Here is a 23,821-nt window from a genome sequence, read left to right on the forward strand (position 1 = left end):
TGTGTGTGTGTGTGTGTGTGTGTGTGTGTGTGTGTGTGTGTGTGTGTGTGTGTGTGTGTGTGTGTGTGTGTGTCGGAGGAGAGCGAAAGGTGAAATATTGACGCCACCTCTATACGCGATGTCCGCTGAATATTTTATTAAAACGCCGGCTATAAAGATGGAGAACCGTCTTGTGTGAGCATCTTAAAATAAATACCAAGAAAGCACGCGGCAGAGCTTCCCAGCGGGCCGTACGATCGGAAGTCGACTCCATCCAACTGAAAAGCTTGTCAATTCTGCATTCAACGTTTATAATTAATAACATAACGGACTGAGAAGAGGCGATTCGTGGCGTCTGATGGGGGCGAAATTAGTGTGTCATGCTTCGTAGTATATATATATATATAGATAAATCTGAACACATCGTGTGTCGAGTTAAGATTACTCTTTGTTAAGCTTCAACGAGAGAAAGAGAGAAAGAGAGAGGAAGGGATGATCCTGATAATTTTTCCCCTTAAGGACATTTCTCTTTTATATTTTCCGGGAAATCCCCAATTGAAATAGCGCGTATTTCAATTGGATCTTTTTTAAATCATTGCTGGGATAATATATGGTTTTTTTTCCAGCAAGAAACATAGTGTAACACAGTCATTTCAACTTTAACATTAGTAAACAAGAATGTAATAATTTACTGTATTACATTGGCTGCATTTAACAGAGAAAGTAGGTTTTTAGCTGTTGTAACTTTTTATGATTGGTTTATTCATTTAGATCCAGAATAACTAAGGGCAAGATCAATAGTTTAGCAGAATGTTTATTTTGCAACTTGGAAATTTTCTTCGCTGAGATAGGATTATTCCTCTAGAGCTAAAAGTATAATCCAATCAATGTGAAGAAAAAAAACTTCCAAACAAAAAAGGGTGCTTTTCAGCAAAATCATCTTTGTTATTTATCAATGTTAAACGAAGCCGAAATAATCAGTGTTACAATTTACAATAGATGATTTCTACTTGATGGGAGTTTTCTATTTATAATGGCACAAGTCGGTTCAAACGTTCTTCTATCTTTATTCTCTGAATATCAAGAAAGAGAATATTTGTGTCATTAAACAGAAAATTCCCACTTTGTTTCTTGTTGAAAAGCATCATAAACATTCTGTTGAACGCGACCAATTATATTATAGAATTTCATACCAATTATGTCGTTTATCTGCTAAACGTAGCTTCCACTAAGTCATTTGATATTGCAAATGCTTCGAAACATTTGTAATGCCAAGTGCACTGCAAAGTGAACTGCATCCTTCTTTCTTGCTTGAAAGCTCACATAATTAAATAATAATTGACCGATATTGAACAATTATGTCTTTGTTTTGTTCTAAATTAGCGTCTTAGAAAAAAATGTACATTTTTTTTTAGAAGCAAATTGTTCAAAATTGCAAAAAAAAGACATTGACCGTCTTATTACATTGACCAACCTTGATTGCTATTAAAAGACGGAGAAATGTCTGCCCTCTGTTCATCAAATTAAGCGCAACAATGCTCTTACGCTCATATGCGCGAGAATGCGTGTATATTGTATTCATGTGTATGTGCAATTTCAACCCCTCACGAGTCCTTTTTCTCTCTTTCTCTCCATTATGTATATAGTACTTCAACCCATCCTCCCCCCCTTATCTCGCGCACGAGTAGATTTTAAGTGACACTCGAGAGAACGAAATGATTCTTGCCAAATTCTTGATGGGACGTAGGGACAAATGATTAATTGCATTTAAAACGAAAATCGCAAGAAATATATTGGTATTATAAATGACTGGTATCTCTTTATCTCTTCGTTATTTTTGCCCACCCGCAGTCTCGGCTGTACAAACTTGCTATCAGCCTTACGATTAGGACACAGTCTTACGGATTAGGAACGTGTCCTATAATTTGAGTCGATACAACCATTCATCCAAATATCCGCAGAGGGACATATAAAGAAGATGGTCGATCTTCTGTAATTCAAACGTGTCAATCTTGAAACAAGGTAAATATTACAAAAGTGAGCGAATTTACTAGGATTTATAATTTCATTGGTTAACACTTAGTAAATTTGTTCACTTTTCGTTTATAATTTTCACCTCGTTTCAAGATACACAGTTGTCCTCTCTGATCCTTCGTCGACTTTGAGATTCAAAATTTTCTTCTGGAGAATCTTTGTAAAGAATTTATTGTAATTATACGGGCACATAAAACAGCGCTCGTGTAAAATTATCACAGCTTGTTGATGCACTAAGATTTAAATATCATTACTATAAATATATGGATACGCAAAACGTGAACTTTTCGAAAATATTCTATCCAGTCCAAAACTCTTCAAGTTGTCGTTACATAAGTCGTTATGTTAATTTGTTCTTGTATGTCGCAACTAAATCACCTCCGCATTCGCGGATACACGAGTTTACATGTATATCTTGTATACAGTAGAACCTACTTGGCGCGTGTGTTATAGTTTTCCACTGTGCATTTTTAACACTAACATCAATTTCGGTATCGATGTTACATCGTTACGCCAATAATAAATTAGCGTACGTGATTCGCGAGTTGATTTCAGTGACGAAAAAATTGTGTATATGCTCTATATATAAATATAAATATATATATATATATATATACATATATATATATAATAGTACAATTAACACACAATCTTGAGATATATATGTGAAGTTTATATAATTTTATCGCTTTCCTTTTATAAATATCTCAATAAAAAGGTATTAAAAAATGCTCTATTGTATATTTACATTAAAACTATCAACGCAGACTTGTATTACGAATGATGTTACGTGTGTAATAATTATTAGCGATAGTAATATTATGTCATTATTTTCTACATACTTAATATTTTTGTAATAATAATGCGAAAGCTTAAAGATAACAAATTTACATGGCACATTTGTACATTTATTAATAAATTGTATAATATGGAATTGTATTTATATAGGCAGTAAGAAATTCAGACATACACAAAGGCCCAATTGTATTAATATCGATTGAATGTAATTCGAGATTAAACTTCAATATAAATACACATTAGTGTGATATCATCTATTTAGGTTTTGTCTTTATCATAAAGGAACGCGACTTTTACTTTCTCTGATCTTATGAAAATATATTCATAAAAAATAATAATAAAACCTTCCTTCTTCGTTTTAAAACGTTTCCATATAAACACATGCATTTGTCTTAGCGCCGAGACACTACCATGTCTTCAGATCTTGTACATACACTGTGTATTAGAGTGAGAATATTTTTCCAATCAAAATTCTTAATGTCGTACATATATAGGATGATAAATCCAGATTTTACTTGTCGACTACTTTAATAATGGACTATTTAGTACTTCATAAAAAGTAATAATAAAAATTGTAGTCCTTTCGGATTAACTCAGATTAACTCAGATTAACAAAATTAATTACAAAATAATTACAAATCATTTCATATTATTTCTACAAATTACAACTTATATACGATCTTATTGGTTTGCTATTTTTTTTTTTACAAGTTAGTTTATTCTATCCTTGATTTTATTTTATATATAATCCTGATTTATCCTGAGAAGATTTGGCCGAGGATAATGCAGGAGAACTGGATGAAGAGCTCTTTGAACTCGTGGCAGTACTTGTATTACGTTTGTCCTGCTTAGCTTTCTTCATCATATCTTTCAATCTTCTATCTGCGCTAATAATATGAATATTTGGTGTCATCTTAGCTCCACTACCTACGAAGATTAACAGTGTTAGTTTAATGACTAACTTCACACACATGTATCAATAAAAATATACGCTGTATTTACTTGAGCTAGATTTTTTCTGCTCTTTAGATTTGCTTTCTGTTACAGTCTTTGGTGAATTCCTTTCTTTCGAGACCTAAAAATTATAATAATTACTATGAAAATTCGGTTTTCTCACTGCAGCCCTATCGAATTATGATATTAGAAGCAAAAATTTTTTTATACATGTTGAAATAAATCATTTTTGTCATGATATGTTTTACATTAATGTTTGATTTAAAATAATTCTTTTATCTCACATTAATAAATGCACGATTTAATTTATATATCCTCCATGTTTTCAAAAAATGATCTTATAACAATTGATCAAGATTTACAGAATTATTTGCCAATATTTACAAATTGATGAGATCTTTGATAGGTGCTTCACGTCTCTATCAAATGTAATAACATACCAAAAATTAATTATTTTAATGTATAATGCAAAGAAAAAATTTCTCATGTCTGTTGTGATAATTTAACATAATTACAGTCAGAAAATAGGATATTTTTATAGTAAAAATTCGCATTAAGTAGGGAATAAAAGATAATAGAATTATCTTGTTTGAAATATAAATTCATTAATAATGATAACAATAGATTTTTCATGAGTAAACGAAATGATATATAAAATATTCTCAAAAAATTGTAAAAGTGGGTGTACACACACACCTGAGACTTTGGACAATTAGAGCAGTACCATACTTGTTTCGGAACGTTATCTATCTGCGAGTCTAAAATATGTGGAACATGGCACTCTTGATGATACAAAGAATGACATTCTTGACATTCCACGAGCCTATTTCTCGCCCCGACATCCATTCCCTTGCAAATGACACACGTAAGATCATCCTCTAGAATTTCCAGCGCCAGCGTATCGTCCGATTGCAGGATGTCTGGTGGAGTGTCACGCGCTGGTAAATTAACTGGGGAGCTGTTCTTGCTTGATTTACTCGAGTGCTTAGATGAGCTGGAACTCTTACTCTTCTTACTGCTACTACTACTGTGATCGCTCAACACTGGTTCTTCCATCATGTACTGAATAACAAATAGATAAATTTAGAACCATTTTTGTTTCATGTCACGGGATAATCATACCTTTTTGTGCAGCACATTGGAAAGCATTTTGGATGGTCCATACTTCTGTTTAATCGCCTCATCTAATAGAGCTCGCAGCTGCTCTGCAGAATCCTTGTTGGTGGAGTACAGGAGTCGCAATCCCTGCGTGAATTGAGGATCCAACTCCAACTGAGTCATCTTTTCAGAAACTCAGTTCTTCGCTTTCAGCACAATATCAATTTATGTTGCTGCATAAAAATTAATTCAAGTTAGCCTCGACGACAGTCAGGTTATGCTTCGACAAGAATGAAAACTATATACATACGAAACATAAATATTTCGTTACATATCAATTTGCGCGAGTGTGATTGCCTAAAACTCGTCTTTTTCCTCTCTGCGTAAAAGGTATCGTTCGAAAAAAAGTAAAGTTTATCTTCTTTTGTTTTCACCTTGCTCGAGATTTATCTTGTCGAACGGATGGAAACGTGCGGCACGCTTGTCGTTTAATTCACTCGCGTAGATTCCGTAGTGATGATCTAGTCAAAAATCTTCGCGATAAAGCCAGACACAGTAATATTGACAATAATATTGAATTTTTTATTATCCAATTGCCGTGCTGTTTCGTGCTCTGAAAATCCCGTTGTAGGTTATCGCTTTTCGAATGACAAGTTTTTCATGAAGCTATAAAAACAAATTATAAAAATATTTATATGTACTGTACAAATCGATGATTTAATTAAACGAAACTTAGAGATACTTAAAGATACTCTATCAGCCTAATTTGTCAAGTAACAACGTGCTTCTTTCATCACATAATAAAACCATAATTCGCGAACTTCCGTGTGTTTGTTAAATCAAGAAAACACACAAAATGTCAGAATATCGTTTGAATTACTATATCGAATTTTTTTAAACTTATACATTTACGTACATCTCTAAGCATGAAAATAAAATTCGTTCGAAAAAAATTCGATCACGTCAAAATCGAAAGTTACATATCATCAGTCATCGACATTCAGGAAGAAATCGATAAACGAATACGGGAGATGGATTGATTTAGATCGATAACAAAAGAAATATTATTAACAAGTTTTTCTTGCGGGCGAGAATTTGAAAATGCCGCCGGAAGTACGGGACTAATTGCACGACACCTATGGATTCGTCGCGGTCGCCAGGAACTCGGGGAATGCAGAGTGCATCGCCACGCAAGTCCGACTACCCCTCTGCACGCATTCCAGATGATTTGAGAAGATTCCAGAGCAGATCTGGCAAAGCTTCGATTCGTGAATGCGAATTTGAGTGCGAGAAATAAAACGTGGGGGGGGGGAGGGCAAAAGCTTCTTCTCTCTCTCTTTCTCTCTCTCTCTGTCTCTCTCTCTCTCTCTCTCCCCCTCATCGTCTCGCGCAGCGTCGAATATGACGACGATGAGGACGAGAACGACGGAGTGGACGGAGTAGGACGAGGCAATCAAGCAGCGTTGGACAGCGTCGGTCGCCGCCGTCGCCGCCACGATCGAAAGAGGCGACGAGAAGGCGAAAATATAACCAAAGAAAGACCAAAATAGTAACTCTCGCGCGGGCGACGGTGCGGCGAGAGCATGGATCTCTCGTGCGAGTGATTGCGCAGGCGCGCAACAAGGACACGATACGCGCGTCCCGCTTCCGCCGCACGACGGCCGATCGTCCCGTCTCCGTCTGGCGTACGGGCGGCGCGTTTCTTGCGACTCCGTCGAATTTTCGACGGGCAGTTGGCAGCCGTGCGTAAAAGAAATAAATAATCAAAGCGACCATGAAGTGACAAATAAAGTCGGGGATCGAGAGAACAATGCTCGCGCGTACGACGGCAAGGAGGACATCCCGAGTCGCGCAGGTAGCGTGCGTTCGCCCCGCTGTTTGATAGTTTATAACCCGGACTCGCCGCGTTCGTGAGTGGCCCCGCGGCGTGAACGCGCCGCGCACCGCCGCTGCTCCGCCACCGCCGCAGCCGCAGCCGCAGCAGCCGCGCGCGACACACACAGCAGCAGCAGCAACAGCAGCAGCAGCAGCAGCAGCAGCACCAGCAGCACCACTCACAGCACTCACAGCAGCAGCAGCAGCCGAAAAGGTGCGTGCCGTGTTGTGCCGTGCCGTGCCGTGCAGGCCGTGCTCGCGACTCGGTGACACTTGCGACAAACTTTCTCCCACGCGGACAAGTGTTACGGGACTACCGTCGCGCGCTCCGGCCCAGCTTCCAGCCGGTTCGCTCTAACGTAATCGGCCGTCCCGGCTAAACTTTCTCAGTTCTCACTTATTCAAGTGGCGAGGCTTCCCCGTAGCATCCTCTTTTATTCGCACAACGAACACATAATACATTCTCGCGCAATAGACTGCGATAGACTCGGAACCCGTTGTCTCTATGACGGATCTCATCGTGTTATCCTATGGGAAGTGACCACATGGCGATACTTCGTGCCACGAACGGTTTCGTAGGTACCGTCTGGTGAGTGCGCGTGATCTACGGTCCACTGGGCGACGTGCATCTCAACGTTAACCTATCCTTTCTCTCCTCTCGTCTGTCCTTTCTCTCTTCTTTTGCTCACGCGACAACCAGGCATCGAGGACGCGAACCTAGTGCTAGTGGCCATGCGTCTTTTCCCGCTGTTCAATCACAACAGCAAGGTTTGACACGCTCGCTCGTTTGCGTATGCGGCAAGCTCCAGCCATGAAAACCGAAAAGAAGCCCAACGAGCCCAGCTGTTGTCCTCCTACCACCGTTGTCAAGGATGAGCCTGATGCCGACCCTGTTAAAATCAAGGAAGAAGGCACAGGTGGGACAGACGATGCGACTGGAGAGGATACCTCCGAGTGTCCGAGAGACCCTTGCTTGGATCCATCTAATGGTGAAGGTACAATGTCTGGGGAGAATCAGAATGCTAACGGGAATCAGCCCATCCTGAATTCGGTCAAGCAAGAGGGTGATCCTAACAATCCCACGGACAATTTACCTGGTAAGAATTAACTTAATTCATATCTGTAATTTTTCACTTTTTGTTCTTATTTATATGTATGTTAAGTGTATACATTTGTTTTCCTTCTCACACATGCCTTATATTAGATTAATCAAATTATCCTTTTTGCTGTAGATTATAGTGGAAATGTTATTACAGCGGACAGCATTCAACCACTTGTTAGTAATGTCGTGGGAAAACAGATGGGAACTAGTACGAGCAGCGGGGAGACTCAATATATGCAACAGTCGAGTCAAGTTTTTGTATTTTCTACGGCATTGGCGAATAAAGCCGCAGAGACAGTGTTGAGAGGCGAATATGATTCAATCATCGCTTATCATTGTGCACAACCAGGCACTAAAAAATATTTGGAGGTATTATACGCAGCGTTGAATTCTTCCGACAGTACTATAGATTTTCTATTACACACATTGAGCAGCTATTATACAAAATAAATTCTTAATTATAGAAAAGTTTATTATTCCATAATTCCTTATTGAAATATTACAGATATATATTTTATATATATTATTTTCATACCTTATTTTTTATTTATGTAATTTATCTCTCAGTATTTCATTTATATCATTTTTAATATTAAATATTTCATACAAAATGTTACTTTTCGCAATTTGTCTTTTTAAATACATTATACATATATTACTCTTATTATTTATTTAATTACCATTAATATATATTTATCATTTTTATTCTTTTAGAAACATCCAAATAAAGTAAATCAATTTCGACAAAATCCTGCTCAATGGTTAAATAATCTTGCTATGATGAAACAGAAAGGCCATCAGGGAAATGCGAATAATACTTTCCCGACTGAACAACCCCCGGATTTACCAGCACTAGATCCAAATGCTCCACAATTTTGGAACGAACAACCTAACTTGCGAAACATAAATGGTGGAAACTCCCTCGGTAATTCTGAACCATCATTGGATGATGGAAACATAGACGTGCCTTGTCTTGTGCCGAATTCACCTGGTAATTCAGGTAATTTTTACTAAATATTTCATTTCTAAATCGATTATTAACATTTTACGTATGCAAAATTTAATGTGTATTATGTTTTATTATGTATTATGTTTTACAGCCAACCCTCAACCCGCTAATAACACTACTATGGGCCACAGTCCGAATTTATTAGGTGGCACAACGAGTCCAGGTCCAGGAGGTTTACAACCATCTCTCCAAGGTGTCAAAGTTCCAGATGAAAATTTGACGCCGAAACAAAGGCAGCACAGAGAAGTTCAACTAGCGACCTTACGAAAAATGCAAATGATATTATTTCCCGGTCACAAGGAGGATCAAACTGGCAATGCTTTAACAGATGCGGCTCAAGGAGCGACGTGTCCTCCCACGAATGTTCCTCCTGTAGGTGTTCCAAATCAATGTTCTCCATCTATGGATTGGCATAAATTACAGCATCAATTTCTTGATGGAAAAAACAAGGTATGCGTAATAAGTTTAATTGAATAAATTATTTTTCGTAACAAATTACATATATGTAGATGCACGTATACTTATTGTATTATAGGCAACTGTCGGTAATCCTGGTGCAGTACCATTGCGCGGTACCAATATGGTTGGAGTACCGCGAAGTCAAGGTCCGCCACCACCGTATCATCAAACAACTCGATCCGCCAGTGTTCCAATTGCAATTCAAAGTCCGAATCCATCGTCACCCAACAATCCCACCAGCAACTTATCGCTACCATCACCGCGCGCAAGTTCCGCTCTGAATTCACCAGCGGACTGCAACAGACAGTTCCAACTTGGTAATCAGAGGACCAGCCATCTGCCAGGACAAAGCCCGACAAGCCAGGACTCTCCAAACCCGACGGTTGCCACGGCAGCCACAGCAGCTGTTTCAACGACGCGATTGAATCACAGCAATCCAGGAACACCAGTGTCTCATTCCCATATTGCTGCTCTTAGTCCTAGTGGTACTACTGCTCAAAAGGATACTTCCCTCGATTTTCCTACCAATCAACAACCAAACGGTAAGTTTACTTGAAGACTTTCTTCTTTGTAAAGATTTTTCACTGGTTCGAAGTGTAATTTGATATAATGAAAATTTTGTATAATTTATAAATTAAATTTGTGTGTCTCTTTTCGATTTAGTGGACGGTATGTTTTGCCGAACACTACAATCTTTAGCTCAACAAAAGCAGCAACATGCTGGGAACGTTAATGCATCGGCCGTGAAAGAAGCAAATCTAATGCCAGTACCGAGTCCTCATCAACTTCAATACCTTAGCACATTCGAAGGGCAGGAACTAACTATTCAGAAACAACCTAACACGAGTCTAAAAGATGGCAATTCATCTACGTAAGTACCCTCATTCTCTCATTTTATGGAGTAATATCATTTGAAAAATATCTCAGTTAATGTAATCATACATAAAACTTGCGCAAAACTATAATATTTTTTTTCCCATTGACAATAGGAATACCGGTAGTTCTTCGGAGATGCCCAACAGAATCTTGCCAGGAAGTTTAGATAGTAACAGTCAATTTCCTACTAGATCGGAGGGCGCGAGTCCTGTACAAATGGATAGCATGAGCCGAGGCTTCACGGGTTCTCTGCACAGTCCTCACACACCGCACACACCACATACGCCGGGTAGCGCCGCGCCGCATACTCCAGCGGATCCTGCGAAACCATGCAACAAATCCAGTGCAAGCGCGCAAAGTAGTCCGACGCCGCACAACACCAGCATGCCCGACAGTATGGGTCCACCGCGAACAGTACCGGCATCGCCTACCATGAAACCCGATACATCTCCACCGTCCGTAAAAGATGTTCAACAGCAGCAACAGCAAACGCAGTCGCAACAACAATCACAGCAACAACAGCAGCAGCCTCCACAACAACAGCCTACGGTGGTAAATCCGAATAATTCTGGGAATACGACAGTAGTGCCATCGTTGAGCGGCGGTCCCACCGGTGCTTCTTTCCCTTGTGGCAGGCCGTCCATAAACGTGAGTCAACCATCTGACAACGTGCCTCTCAATCCTAACAACATTGGCGGTCGACTTGGTGGCTTGAACACCATGGGTACGAATTTTGATCCAATAACGTCCTTGGCGCAGATGAGCCAGCAGCTCACGAATACGGCGGCTAGCAATTCGCTGGGCAACGAGCCCATGCATTCCGGTAACGCTGTTGGCATGATGCCGTTTGGCAATCCACATGCCGGCATGCATATGATGCAGATGGGTGGTGAAATGAATGGAAGCTGTCATATGGGTGCAGCCAGTGGTGAACCTGGTAATGAGGTCGGCGGTATGTGTATGGGTCTTGCGGGTCCTCCAACGAGTTACAGCCCTACTACTTCGCATACGGGCAGCCCCGGCGGGGTTCCCAGCAAGATGGGGCATCCTGCTATAATGGCTCATGGGATGATGGGAGGCCACTCTGGTGTCGGTGCAGCCGGCGCTGCTTATCCTGGCGGTGACCCTGGACACGCGCCACCGCCAAGATTGATAACCGGCCACGGAGTCGCAGGGCCCAGTCCTTACAACGGCGCAAATGTTCAAGTAAAGCCGAATGCACCCAATACCATACAATACTTGCCGGCCAGGCCAAACGTCGGTCATGCACCTCGGGGTCCACCCAGTTTGGATTTCCTTCCGCGATTTACCAATCCACTGTCCAATCTAGAGTCAAAAATGGGAGGGACGCCTTCTGTAAACCTTCAGTACTTCCCGAACGGTTGTATGCCGAACAACATGGGGGGTCCGCATGGCGGTATGCCGTCCAATATGAATGCCGCCGGGATCCCTGGTATGGGTGCCTCACCCAGAATGGATGGACAATCCATGAACACATCCGGCACCATGCACCCGTCAATGAGACCGGTCGGCAACATGCGACCACAACCCAACTTGATGCGGATGCAGCATATGGTAGGAGGCGGCGTCTTCCCAGGCGGCTCTATGGATTCCGACAAAGTCTTCCCGCCCGATATGGTATCGCAAAATCTATCGAATCAACCGAATCCAGGCATGTACGGCGTATCCGGCAATAAGGCCAGTCCGATGGGATTGGGGCCACCGCCTGATGCTACTCAGCCTCTACCGCCGAGCATGGGCGGCGCAACCAGCAATTTCAAAACTGGTCCATTCGTCGGAAGCGGACCCAGCATGTCTGACCCAAATTATGCTCAACAGTTTCACAACTTCCAACAACAGCTTTATGCCACTGGTACCAGAGGCAGCGGGCCGCCGCATCCTAATTTGCATCCACCGCCGAACTCACACTCGCATCAACAATTTTTCATGCCGAAGTGAACGCTGCCCGGTATTGATCCATATCGTAATGATAACGATGACGAGAACGAGAATGACGGGAACAAGGACGATTTTTATGGTGGCCTTTCATCCCTCTTTTTCTCTCTTTCTCAATATCTCTTTTGCTCTCTTTCTATCTATCCATCTATCTTTATCTCTTTCGTCTATCAGGGATGTTTCTATTAATCATGCAAGATATAGTTCTGGAAGTGTAAACTGTGCTAGCGATGTTACGAAGGACAGAAAGGAATATGAATATCAGTGAGCATCGCTGAACATCACATTTTCAAAGATAATCTTTACGACTGACGTGCGACGAAAATTTTAGTTGACTTTTGATTTGTGTATAACGTTTACGTATGTGTTAAGCGAGATTTTTTATTTTTTTTTCTTTTAATTTCTGGATCACGACGTACGTCGTGTTTCCAAATCTGTTATCTTGATGTCTTGGAAGTGTCGTTTCGAACCGAAATCTTCCGGAACTATTTGTAAATCGTAAATGTTAACGAAGATGGATGAATATTATCCCTCGCGTTCGTGTAAATACTGATGTACAATCTGGTTTTCTTTTTTTTTGTAAGAGTCGTTACTTCAGATCAAGAATCATATTGCTAGATTAAGAAATACGTTACTACCGCTCGAGTGTAAAAAAAATAAGAGAGGAAGAAAACAAGTGAAATCTCTCCTTTTTTTGCTCTTTGTTCATACTGGTTACTTGGGATAAAGTAATCATATACAAAAGTGCATGGTATAATGAGCAAGAGGATTTTGGTACGCCGGTGCCGTAATTCATCCTTCCTTTATCACTAAAATACTTAAACACAGTCAAACAAGCTCAAATTTATTATTGTACATATATACCATATACATATTATACATATTATATATATTATATATATATATATATACCTGTTGCAACATAATCCTTCAATATCCCCAATACTCCTTCATCGATCCCCCCCCCCCCTTCCTCTACGACCAACTCTGTGCATAATCATGACTTCCTCCCTTCCCTCCCCTCCCCTACCTGTAGTTTACAATATAAGGAAAGAATTAATTGAACTAAGAACAATTATGTTGTTGATGAATGATTTTTATTATAAATGAAAAATAAAGATATTTACAAGAAGTCAGTACGATATTTGATCGATAATCGTTTTGCGATTCAAGAACGGCCGTCGGAGTTCACGACAAGTCCATATCTGCAATGACGCGGGACACGACTAATTTAAAAAGCGCTACATTTTCAAAGTGAGCAGGCTGTTTCTCAACTTACTCAAATCTGTGATAGTCAAAGCAAGATAACGTATCCTTTCCTTTTGGTCTCTTCCAAAAGATGCAAAATACATATCTGTTTGGGGAATGATTCTTTAACTACACTTGACGATTGTCCACTTAATGCGAGCATTATGCATAGATAAATGATGTAAAAAGAGAGAGAGAGAGACACAAGGGGACAAAAGAAGAAAAAGTTAGGTTTCTTCAGGCAATTTGAGCAATGTGAAGCAGTGACACGGCTACATCGATATAGTTATGTTTGTGATAAAAGTAATAGGAATTTTAGAACACTGCGACGACGGGGCTTGCGCAGAGCGTTGACACCATCTATTACAATAGGAGTAAGATCTTTTTCTACAACGTCATATTTAGCTTGTAAAACGAGCTGTGTATAATTTCTTCTATAGATTCATGTTGAAATTATCAATCTCGTATCTCGCTAGCGAAACATACTACTTGCGCCGAAGTAGTTTTTCATAAACTCTGCAATCGTTAAAACAACGATATACCCGCGCAAATAGGAGACCTACATTTCGCTTCCTTAGGAATCAACGAAGCTATGAGCTCAATTATAAATGTAAAGCTTATTGTTAGTCGATTTCCCTTTGTAATAAGTCACACATTATCGGCCACTTTATATCCAAAGGTGCATACTAAATTACTAAAACTTGCGTTGTGTATATTTCTTAGTTGCCGAGCACTGGTTGCGTTCTTTCATCTCCTGGTTCACCTGTAAAAATTCATATGTTGAATGAGAAGAACGCTTGCGCTTCTTTCTTTTGCTAAATCAACGCTAATCTTTCTACTCGATGTCTTTACGCGATATACTGAAGATATAATCGCAATAAAAAGCAGGTTATACTTTAAGTCTTAAGGATCTGGGACTATACATTATTTTAGCAAAATTCATCACATTGTATGCTGTCTGCAACTCTGATCATCATAATCAATTTTATACCCGAAACCCAAGTCAAACCTGTCCTTCTGTACAGCCTTTCATTGGTTGGATGTGCCTGAATCGCGCCGATCATCTCCGTTTCTGTAAATAAGTTTCATGCCTTATAATAAACGTTTTTGATACAAATGTCGTTAATTTAATAATATAAGAAAGCATTGTTAATTATGTTGATTGAGAATAACGGATATATTTTACATTGCATTACCGCTATTAATTTACCTTGACCGTTGTGCTTCTGAAGATATAGTACTTCCGTTTGTACTGAAAGATAAAAATTCGCAATAACATTTACAAAAATGGATAATAACGTAATTGTATGTACACTTACCTTTTTTTTGCTGGTGCAAAATCATCCCATTCACTAAGGTCGTATTTAGATAAATCACCATCTTCCTCTTCCTCTTCTTCCTCCTCGTCATCTTCCTCTTCTTCCTGTGATTTATAATATCAATTACATGTCCGCAATGTATTTTAATCAATGCTATATTGAAGAGCGTGACTTATCAAATTCTATCACACTTTTCAAGTCACGCCGCATTTAACAGCATAAAAACTTTACGTTTTCTTCTTGCTCCTCTTCATCTTCATCCCTCTCTTCCTTGTCTCTAGATTTACTACGCGGGCTGCTGTACTTGGAATCTTTCGAGTCGTCGTCGGAATTCTTCTCTAATTTTCGCTTTTTTTTACGCCGTCCGAACTCATCATATTCGTCGTCCTCATCTCGCCTCTCCTTATACTCGACAACTCCTCGATCGTTATACCCACCTCCGTATCCTGTGCGTTCCTCTATCTCACCGAATTTCGGGGCGTTGCACATGTTACACTGTTGTCGGCGAGCCCAGTTTACGTTACCGCATTTACTACATTGCCAATCGTCCGCGCTGCAATTTTTTATACTTTGCATATATATTTATATATGTACATAGTTTAACAGCTTGAAGAGATATTGCAGAAACACAATAAAATGTAAATGAACATTCTATACTTTTATTACATTGTTTTTTTAAATACATGTTTAATATCCAGAATGTTGATATTTATTCCAAATTCATCATACATGATCGTTATTTAACAAATAATATCTTTTTGTATGCACAAAAATATTAGCTTTATTTGAAATTATCATAAATCCTTAATTTTTATTTTTCATAACAACAGTTGTTATTTATATCTATTAATTGCATAATATATAATTTGCGTACAAGTAATTGATTTCTACATATTGTTTATTACTAATAAAAGATAACTGTAAACATTACCTAAATAGGCCTCTACTTTTTTCCGCGGCTGCTTTTCCAATTTCCTGGCCCAATTTTTTCTTTTTCGGGCATTCACCTCTATCTGCATCAGATCAAATTATATAAGTAAAATGTCTAATATTTTATATAGTAGATGCTCGGAATGCTACTTGTACTTTTATGTATCTAACATGCAACTAGCATTCTATGTTTAATATAGACTATAGTCACTACACAACTGTACAGCTGCGTACCTTTCCCACAGCGATTGCAGGAGTTACGCCTGGCAAAATTTATATTGGCACATCTGAAAAGATGAGAGGGGAAAATCATTAATGGATCATTATTCAATTGTAACGTACGCGTCATACGCGAATCTTGATTTAGAGAAATGGAAACGTAGTTGCAGGGGAAAAGGGAGAGAAGCATAATCGAGGATATGAATCGTCATCAATGGTTATTCGCATCAGCGGCATTAACAATAAATACGTTAACTACGTACTGGGAGTCAGGGCAGACCCAGTCGCCGTCGTTGACGCCACGCTGATTCTCGTCGTCGACCTTGCCGTCCATATCCGCTGTCGGAGCGATATCAATGTCGCGCGTTTACTCCTCGGAAGCGGACTCCGAATCGAAGTCCGATTCAGCGTCGTGCTTCGCCACGCGAACCTTGTGCCTAACCTTGAAGTTCGTTCGTGATAACGAGCGACGTATTGTTATTCCGTGGCACTATCGTCGTACTTTACAATAGTCACTGGCGATCGCTGTCGCAACTACTGCAACTGCATTCCAACTGCAGTACAACACGAGTCTATTGAACAGTGATGCTTACGACAAGTGGCATTAGCTGATATCAATGGAAGATCGTCAGCGTATGTGCGTACACGAGATACACGAGAACACGAGTGCCGACGAGTGCATGCGAATTGGACGAGCGCGCCGTGATGTCTGGCAGCTGGCTGTATTGGGCTGCATGAGATCATAAGCTGTATCTGGTGTCTCTGATGACTGGTCTGGCGCAGAGTACATCGCGCACGGGCGACATGGGATGGGACGCATCACGCTCACGCATAGCGGTGTCGAGTGTCGACACCGGCGACACTCTATGACCCTATCGCGAGGATTCACCAGGATTCAAGAAGAAGAATCCCCTACGTCTATATATTTCTTCAGCTCGTAAATCCCCTATTCTGTCTTGGATTCCAATTCTGGTGGATTCGTGAATTTTCTACACCTAATCGCGCATGAAAATATATTATTTATAAACATGATTGTTATTTATGTATATAGATTCTAATATTTTACAAACATTATTATATGTATGTACGTTATATTTATATATATAATTTTATTTATACTATACTTATGTAAGAAATATAATTACAGCACATATACCTATATATATATATATATATATAGATAGCTGATTTAACAAAAGAGGAGCAAGTGAATGCAAATGGAGCGAGTGATTCACTCGTACTTAAAATGAAATAAATATATATTTGAAGTTTGGCGAAAAGCGAGAAAGAAATCAATCTGCATTTTCAATGCAGATCAGTGAACAGAACAGACTTCATGTTGATTCATATTTTTATCATTACGCAGGTATCTCTCAGGATCTCGCAATTAGTGAAAAATTTATATAGCTTACTTACAAAGATTTGCCTTCGAGGCAATTTCCAACGTTTCTCTGCATGATTTTCTAGAATTTTAGAAACAGATCTATGATCACTCCTGCCAGTTTTCTGTCTTGTTAAAACAATTATTGATTTAATTCTCATATTTTTGCGAATAATAAAGATCGTATCTATTTTTCTCTCTTCTTCCATGTTCTACCCTCGTGAGGAATAACCGGTGACGTCTCCTGGAAGAATTGCAAGCGCGAGAATATCAAATATGATTATATATACAAGCGGACCTACCAGGAACACAGGGACTGACGAGGACCGAGTGACGAGAGTACCCGTTTTGCCCAAAGTAATTTATTTGTTTCATTAAAAACTTAGACGTTGGAATGCGACTTCTACACATGTGACGGGTATAATATGTAAAACTAAACGCTACGATATTTATATTTATAACTATATGCTTATTTCTTTACGATTCCTCACTGGTCAACGCAAATATATATATCGTGTATATGTTATAATAGAATAATAGCAATTTATACACACACACACACACGCACACACACACGCACACACACACGCGCACACACACGCACGCACGCACACGCACGCACGCACACACGCACGCACACACGCACACACGCACGCACGCACGCACACACACACACACACACACACACACGTCACGCGCGCGCGCGCGCGCGCACACACACACACACACACACACACACGTAAGTATGTATATATGTATATATGTATATACTGTTCAATAGCGATAATTAAATCCTCCAATGCATTAACTACCGCGTGCTGAACTTCTTCCTCTACATTGATTTTTCTTTTACAAGCGAACATTCGATCGTCGAGTCAGGACACGATACGCACGCAATATACAAAGGGCGAAAAACAAACGGAGAGTAAAATATATTGTAAGTTACATCCTTTAGGAATTCTTTTCCCAGATTTATAAATGCCATTCCAACTATTAATAGCGTTCAGTACGTTCAGTAAAAAAAATAGCTTTGTAATTGTTATATGATTCTTTAATATAATTGACCTTAATTCCTCACTGGATCTAAATGTATAAATTAATCATAATCAAAGAATCTTACAATTGCAAAGTTGCTTTTCTTGCTGAATGCAACTATTATCAATTGATTGGTATCAAAACGATATTAATAACTCGTGGAACACAAGTTAACAGTGAATGCTTTCAGCAAGAGACACAGTGTAAAAACATAGAAACGCATAGAAAAACGTAAGACAGTAAGATATGTAAAACAGTAAGCGATTAAGCCAATGACAATAGAGAGAACATAGGGTAATAATCTTACGTTCTCTACCGTGATTGACAAATTCGCTTGTTGGTGACAACTTATTTCTTTATCTTTTTATATGTGCCATGGGCTTAATAATGAATCCTTATTTTCTAATGTTAAACAAAGATGAAGTGATCGTTGTATTACACTGTCTCTTGTTTAACAGCATCAACGTTACATTAATGTCAATAATCTCTTCAACAATATAACTGTTATATATAACATGTGATATCTTTCACAATAAATTATTCGTAGTTTTTATATTTTATCAATATATGACAATTAATATTCCTGTTAAAAAAATGCTTTATAGCATTTTTCGAAAAATTATTATATAAATTGCTTGTACAATTTAATGAGTGATATTACTATTCTGATTTTGCCATGCTCATGCATTTTAAGTCTGGAGAAACATTGTCGGCACGCGATATGCAGAATCAGAATGTATATAAATTTATATAAAAAATATATAAGATCCATTCGACCGAATGTAGGATTCTTCCCATTAAAAATTACATTTATATTGTCTAGGAAACTATAATATTGATGTAATGTTACTGTTAGCTCGTGTGGAAATATCATTTAATGCTAACCGTGATCAGAGAAGAATTTGCAACTCTTTCACTTCTCTCTTTCTTAATCAGCTCTGCGATTAGTATTCAATCATCCGTTGTATGTTATTCCTTGTGTCCTATCTCGACGTTTACGTCCCGACCCGTCGTCGCATCACGCCGTACATATCGAGTGTCTAGAAGTATATTTACAAAAATATACAAAGCGATTACAGTTTCGCCCGAGCAAGTTTCGGTGTATCGATGCAAAATTATCGCTTCTCCTTCTCCCGGTCCCCCAGTGTCCCCGTTGTGTCGCAAGGAGGGGGTTATCATTATACATAATATCCTTCCTTATGCATATCTATTTTTTTCTTTTCTTTTTACACAACGCGATGAACGGCTACTCTGAGGGATCGGTCGCTCGTCAATCAACGAGGTGATTATCAAAACAAAATACTTTCGGGCTAAGAGTGAGTTTGCGGGGATTTGCAGCAGCACAGATTAGAGAGGACGAGAAAGAGAGATTAAAACGGGATAAAATCAACTATATTCCATTCTTTTTTTAGACTTCTAAGACCCGTTACTTTTATTTTAAGTGAAACATAAAACTCTTTCTATCTCGTTTTAAAACCGAAAAGAGACAGGGACAAAGAGAGTTTTAAGCCACGCTTAAAATTAATATTAGTGCAACTTAAGAATTGCAAATTGTATTCCTCATTTGCGTTTAGAAATTAATAACTGTTAATTTCTAGACCTATTCTTTTTAATTGAGCTTCTTGCACGGTTCATTTTTTTTTCAAGTCGAAAGAAAAGAAAGATGAATGACAACCACACGGGGTTGTCATAAATTCCTTATCCTAAGATTCCACTTTTCTCTGATTTTCAGACAAAATTTTATAATTTTTTTATGCTTCTAATATTTTGAATTTTTATATTTTCTGATTTGGAAACCGTCAAATATTTTTTAGAGAAAGTAATTTAATATGGCAATGTAAATTACTATTAATTGCTGATTAAACTGACACTGCTTACATTTAATTAATAGTAATACAAAATTATAGATGTGATGTATACATATTAAACTTCTTTCAAGAATTTTATTTTTCCAGAAAATTTTAGAAAATTCCTTGACTTTTTCCTGATTTCCTTGGCCATTTTCAATTTTCCTGATTTCCAATTGTGTAGCAACCCTGAAGAAGGACTCCTAAAAAGGACAAATCTTCTGTTTAACTGAAAAAAAGGATTGGTTTTGAACGATATCGTTTAATACATTTCACGATACCTATTTTATACGTACAATGTAAGATTACACTTAATTGCAGAAACTAATACTGTAACCAATTTTACTATAATGTCTCTCAAATTGTTATCAATATCTGTTTTCTTCTTTTTAACAGAACGAAGAGCGCTTTCATAATTATCTTTCTTTTTACAATGAATCAATATATCAGTCTTTCTTTTTACGATGAAACAATATAACAATTATGACTCAAGCTGTGCTTTACAATTCGTTATAGTGTTTATTTTCTGTTATACATATTCCGTTTTATGTCTCTGAAAGATATTAATTATCAATTATCAAACGATTATTCGACATGAAAAAAGTTGATCAAATTGGTCGTAGAATCTGCTTTGCACTACAGTTTTTTTCCATTCGAAAGAGACGCGTTATCGCGAACGTTGGACGATCGATTCGAGCTTTATTTTATGATAGAAAATCAATTACGCGAATTATACTTTTTTTGTTTAGTTGACGCTGCCCCCAAGATTTTATACATTCAACTATCTATTGACAAGAAGAATATTATTTCTAAATACGAAATCGAAGGTCGCGAAATGATAAAATCGACTGATTTATTTATTCTCGCCAATTTATCGAGTCTATTCTTTTCAACATCACTTTTTGTATTTATACTTCTTGTGTGTAAATTAAAATAAGAGCGCAGTCAAGCTTGTTGAAGAAGGAAGAATGAAAGAAGATTCTACGATGAGAAAGTATAGTAACTACAAGGAATAGATCTATTATCATAGACCATTTCATTTCTATCTCGATAAAAGGAAACTTGCAAATATTCTTCTTTATTCCTTCTGAATAACTCTTGGCGACAATACTAGAAGAACTAACTGCCAAAGTATACTCTTTTGATTTTGCATCTTTGCGTCTCTCTATACCATGTATGTGCTCTTATACCATGTATGTAATTAATGTAAACTTAATTTTAGCTTAAACTCTGTTCTACATATCGATTCCAAAAATTATTATCTGTCTGCCTTTTTAGTTTCAATTCAAACTTTTATAATTAAACAACCTTCATAATTCAACAAGCAGTTTCTCTACTCATTCGTCAGTGTATATTCTGTTATTCTCTTAATTTAATATTTGCATTATGATCGAGATTTTTGAAGAAAATCTGGCTATGCTTTTCGTTGATACATGACGAGACTTTTCAACAATCTACACTAGTTCCAATATCTTACAATTATTTACACAGATGTCTATTGTACAGTTTACAAGACTTTACTTTCTCTTTCGTGAAAGAAAATTTGCTCATTGTTGCTTTCCTTCTCTTTATTTCTCTCTTTCTCTCTTCCTCTCTTTTTCTTCAAAAACTTGCGTGCGTGATGAAACGTTTGGGAGCGAAAGCAACACGTCGATACGTTCGTGTTAGTTGTTACTAACTAAAATTTACACACTTGTACATACATACACGCGCATACAGACGCACACAAACACGCGCACACATACGCATGTGGAAATCAAAATTTATCTTTATAGATCGGGTAAATGATTGGTGGTTACCAGTACAGTTTTACTGCAACAAACAGAGCGAAGGCACCTTAAAATATCAAGTGGCGTATTCAGTATCCAGCACCTATGATTATTTAGTTTCACCGTTACTGCTTCGAGTGAATAAGTCCAAGGGAGTTTGGGCTCAATCGTAAAAAGAGAATTCTTGATTCGAATTTCAAAAAGTGTCACACTGATTGATCCCAGCCTCCTTTAAGGGAGAGACATATACGGATCATTCTGCTCTTAATTTGGTCCTTTTTATCTCAGGAACGCACCATTGGGTGTTTTCTTAAGTAATTATCCGCTTTGTCGTTTGTCGAATTTCGCGTTTTTGGGATTTATTTATCTCATTCGCGTGAGTTTTTTTGTCCCATTCGTCGGTCTCAATCCGCCGAAAAACTCATTCGTCTCATGACAATGAGTGAAAATGAACTTCGGAAAAGGTTTCCGGGATAGAAAAGTGTCTAAAAAGAAGTCTTTCTCTGTGGGCGAATAGGTTCACCTTTAATGATCTTATTGGATCATTGCTGACTTTAGGCACCTACGAGTCTATGGAACTAGAATTTATGCAATTTTACACACATTCCATCGTTACGGTCAAACGATTTTTTTATATAGTAAATCGCGTGTATTCTCTGCAGCCGCAGATTACTACATACGCACCTTTTATCTGTGTACACTTTCGTCGTACTCTATTACCCAGTATAAATACACTTTATTTCTTCATTCGTTCTGTTCTCGACTTCTTTTGCGAAAAAAATAATAAAAAAAGAAATTGCTTACGCCGCACAAACATATTTATTTAGAAGTCACAAAAATTGGTTGAAATTATTTTTAAATAACGCAATTACAACTGAAAATTAAACTAATCTTTTTTTATTTCTCGACTTACAAGCATTTTGTTTCCGTATATATTAAAAACGTAACCTGAAGGAACTAATATAAACGTGAAGTGAGAATGAAATAGCTATGTTAGAGTTCTAGAAATGTTAGGGTTTACATGTATAACGAAAGCGTAACACAACGTATACATCGACATTTATATTAATGTCTCTCTTATAATAGAATCATAATAACATGTATCATGCTAATACGACAAACTTACAAAATAAAGTATACGGCAAATAACAATATAATCATTATTGTGTATGTAACAAAACATAATATTTAATAACGAAAAAAAATGTTTACTGTCACAAACGCGAGGCACGTTAAATATATACAATTTTCCGTCAAGATCTGATATAAAACTTAATTTTTCTCTGTGGTATTTAAACAGAACTTGCAGAAATCGCCGATTATCTTACTGGCGTTTCTTTAAAATCGACAATTTTTGAAATATGTTCTAGATAAATCTCATTTTTAAAATGTTCTTGTTCGTGTGCTCAAATAGAGAAAATATCATTAACATTTGTGATATCTGTTGCAATGTTTCACTGTCAAATCATTTTCATCTGCGAAGGCGACGAAGTTTGTATGTCTGTTAATATGGTTTTAATGATTTAGCGAGAAAAAAAAAGAAAAAGGGACTTTGCCAATTAATTAAAATATATTTTATGCCTCTCGCGAAAAGATGAGATACCTATTGGCGATACCTATCCACCAACTAGCACGTTAAGATATTCTTAATATTTAGCTATTACTGGATAAGATAAACTCTCAACAGATAATAAGTGACGTTATCAAGTCAATAACTTATCGCGACAATTTTGCGATGTGTATACCAAACATAAAGTCGCGTGCAAAATGTCTTATTCTATGTTCAGTACCTTAATTGTCAAATTTATATATATATATATATATATATATATATATATATATATATGTATGTATATATATATTATATGTACAAGATATACTCTACTATTTACTTTATTATATAAGACTATTCTACATATCTATATAAATAATA

At 37.7% G+C, this 23,821-nt stretch overlaps 3 protein-coding genes across 3 annotated transcripts; 1 reads left to right on the plus strand and 2 right to left on the minus strand.

The window, feature by feature from the left end:
• Window positions 1-3,544: 3,544 nt before the first annotated feature.
• LOC105623169 (integrator complex subunit 12-like) lies at window positions 3,545-5,046 on the minus strand. The gene is made up of 4 exons (XM_012204568.1): window positions 4,888-5,046; window positions 4,462-4,827; window positions 3,814-3,886; window positions 3,545-3,738 (listed from the first exon to the last, which is right to left on the minus strand). Exons 1-4 carry the CDS (start codon window positions 5,044-5,046, stop codon window positions 3,545-3,547), a joined length of 792 nt encoding a protein of 263 aa, XP_012059958.1.
• Window positions 5,047-7,531: 2,485 nt separating this feature from the next.
• Window positions 7,532-12,143, plus strand: LOC105623170 (protein BCL9 homolog). Its single transcript, XM_012204570.1, has 7 exons — window positions 7,532-7,835; window positions 7,971-8,209; window positions 8,555-8,840; window positions 8,941-9,299; window positions 9,385-9,850; window positions 9,972-10,179; window positions 10,298-12,143. Exons 1-7 carry the CDS (start codon window positions 7,532-7,534, stop codon window positions 12,141-12,143), a joined length of 3,708 nt encoding a protein of 1,235 aa, XP_012059960.1.
• Window positions 12,144-14,417: 2,274 nt separating this feature from the next.
• LOC105623171 (zinc finger Ran-binding domain-containing protein 2) lies at window positions 14,418-16,190 on the minus strand. Its single transcript, XM_012204571.1, has 7 exons — window positions 16,120-16,190; window positions 15,872-15,924; window positions 15,639-15,720; window positions 14,939-15,260; window positions 14,708-14,811; window positions 14,599-14,640; window positions 14,418-14,460 (listed from the first exon to the last, which is right to left on the minus strand). Exons 1-7 carry the CDS (start codon window positions 16,188-16,190, stop codon window positions 14,418-14,420), a joined length of 717 nt encoding a protein of 238 aa, XP_012059961.1.
• Between the last annotated feature and the right edge of the window lie 7,631 nt (window positions 16,191-23,821).

This window comes from Atta cephalotes, assembly GCF_000143395.1.
Source record: "Atta cephalotes unplaced genomic scaffold scaffold00054, whole genome shotgun sequence".
Lineage (NCBI taxonomy): Eukaryota > Metazoa > Arthropoda > Insecta > Hymenoptera > Formicidae > Atta > Atta cephalotes.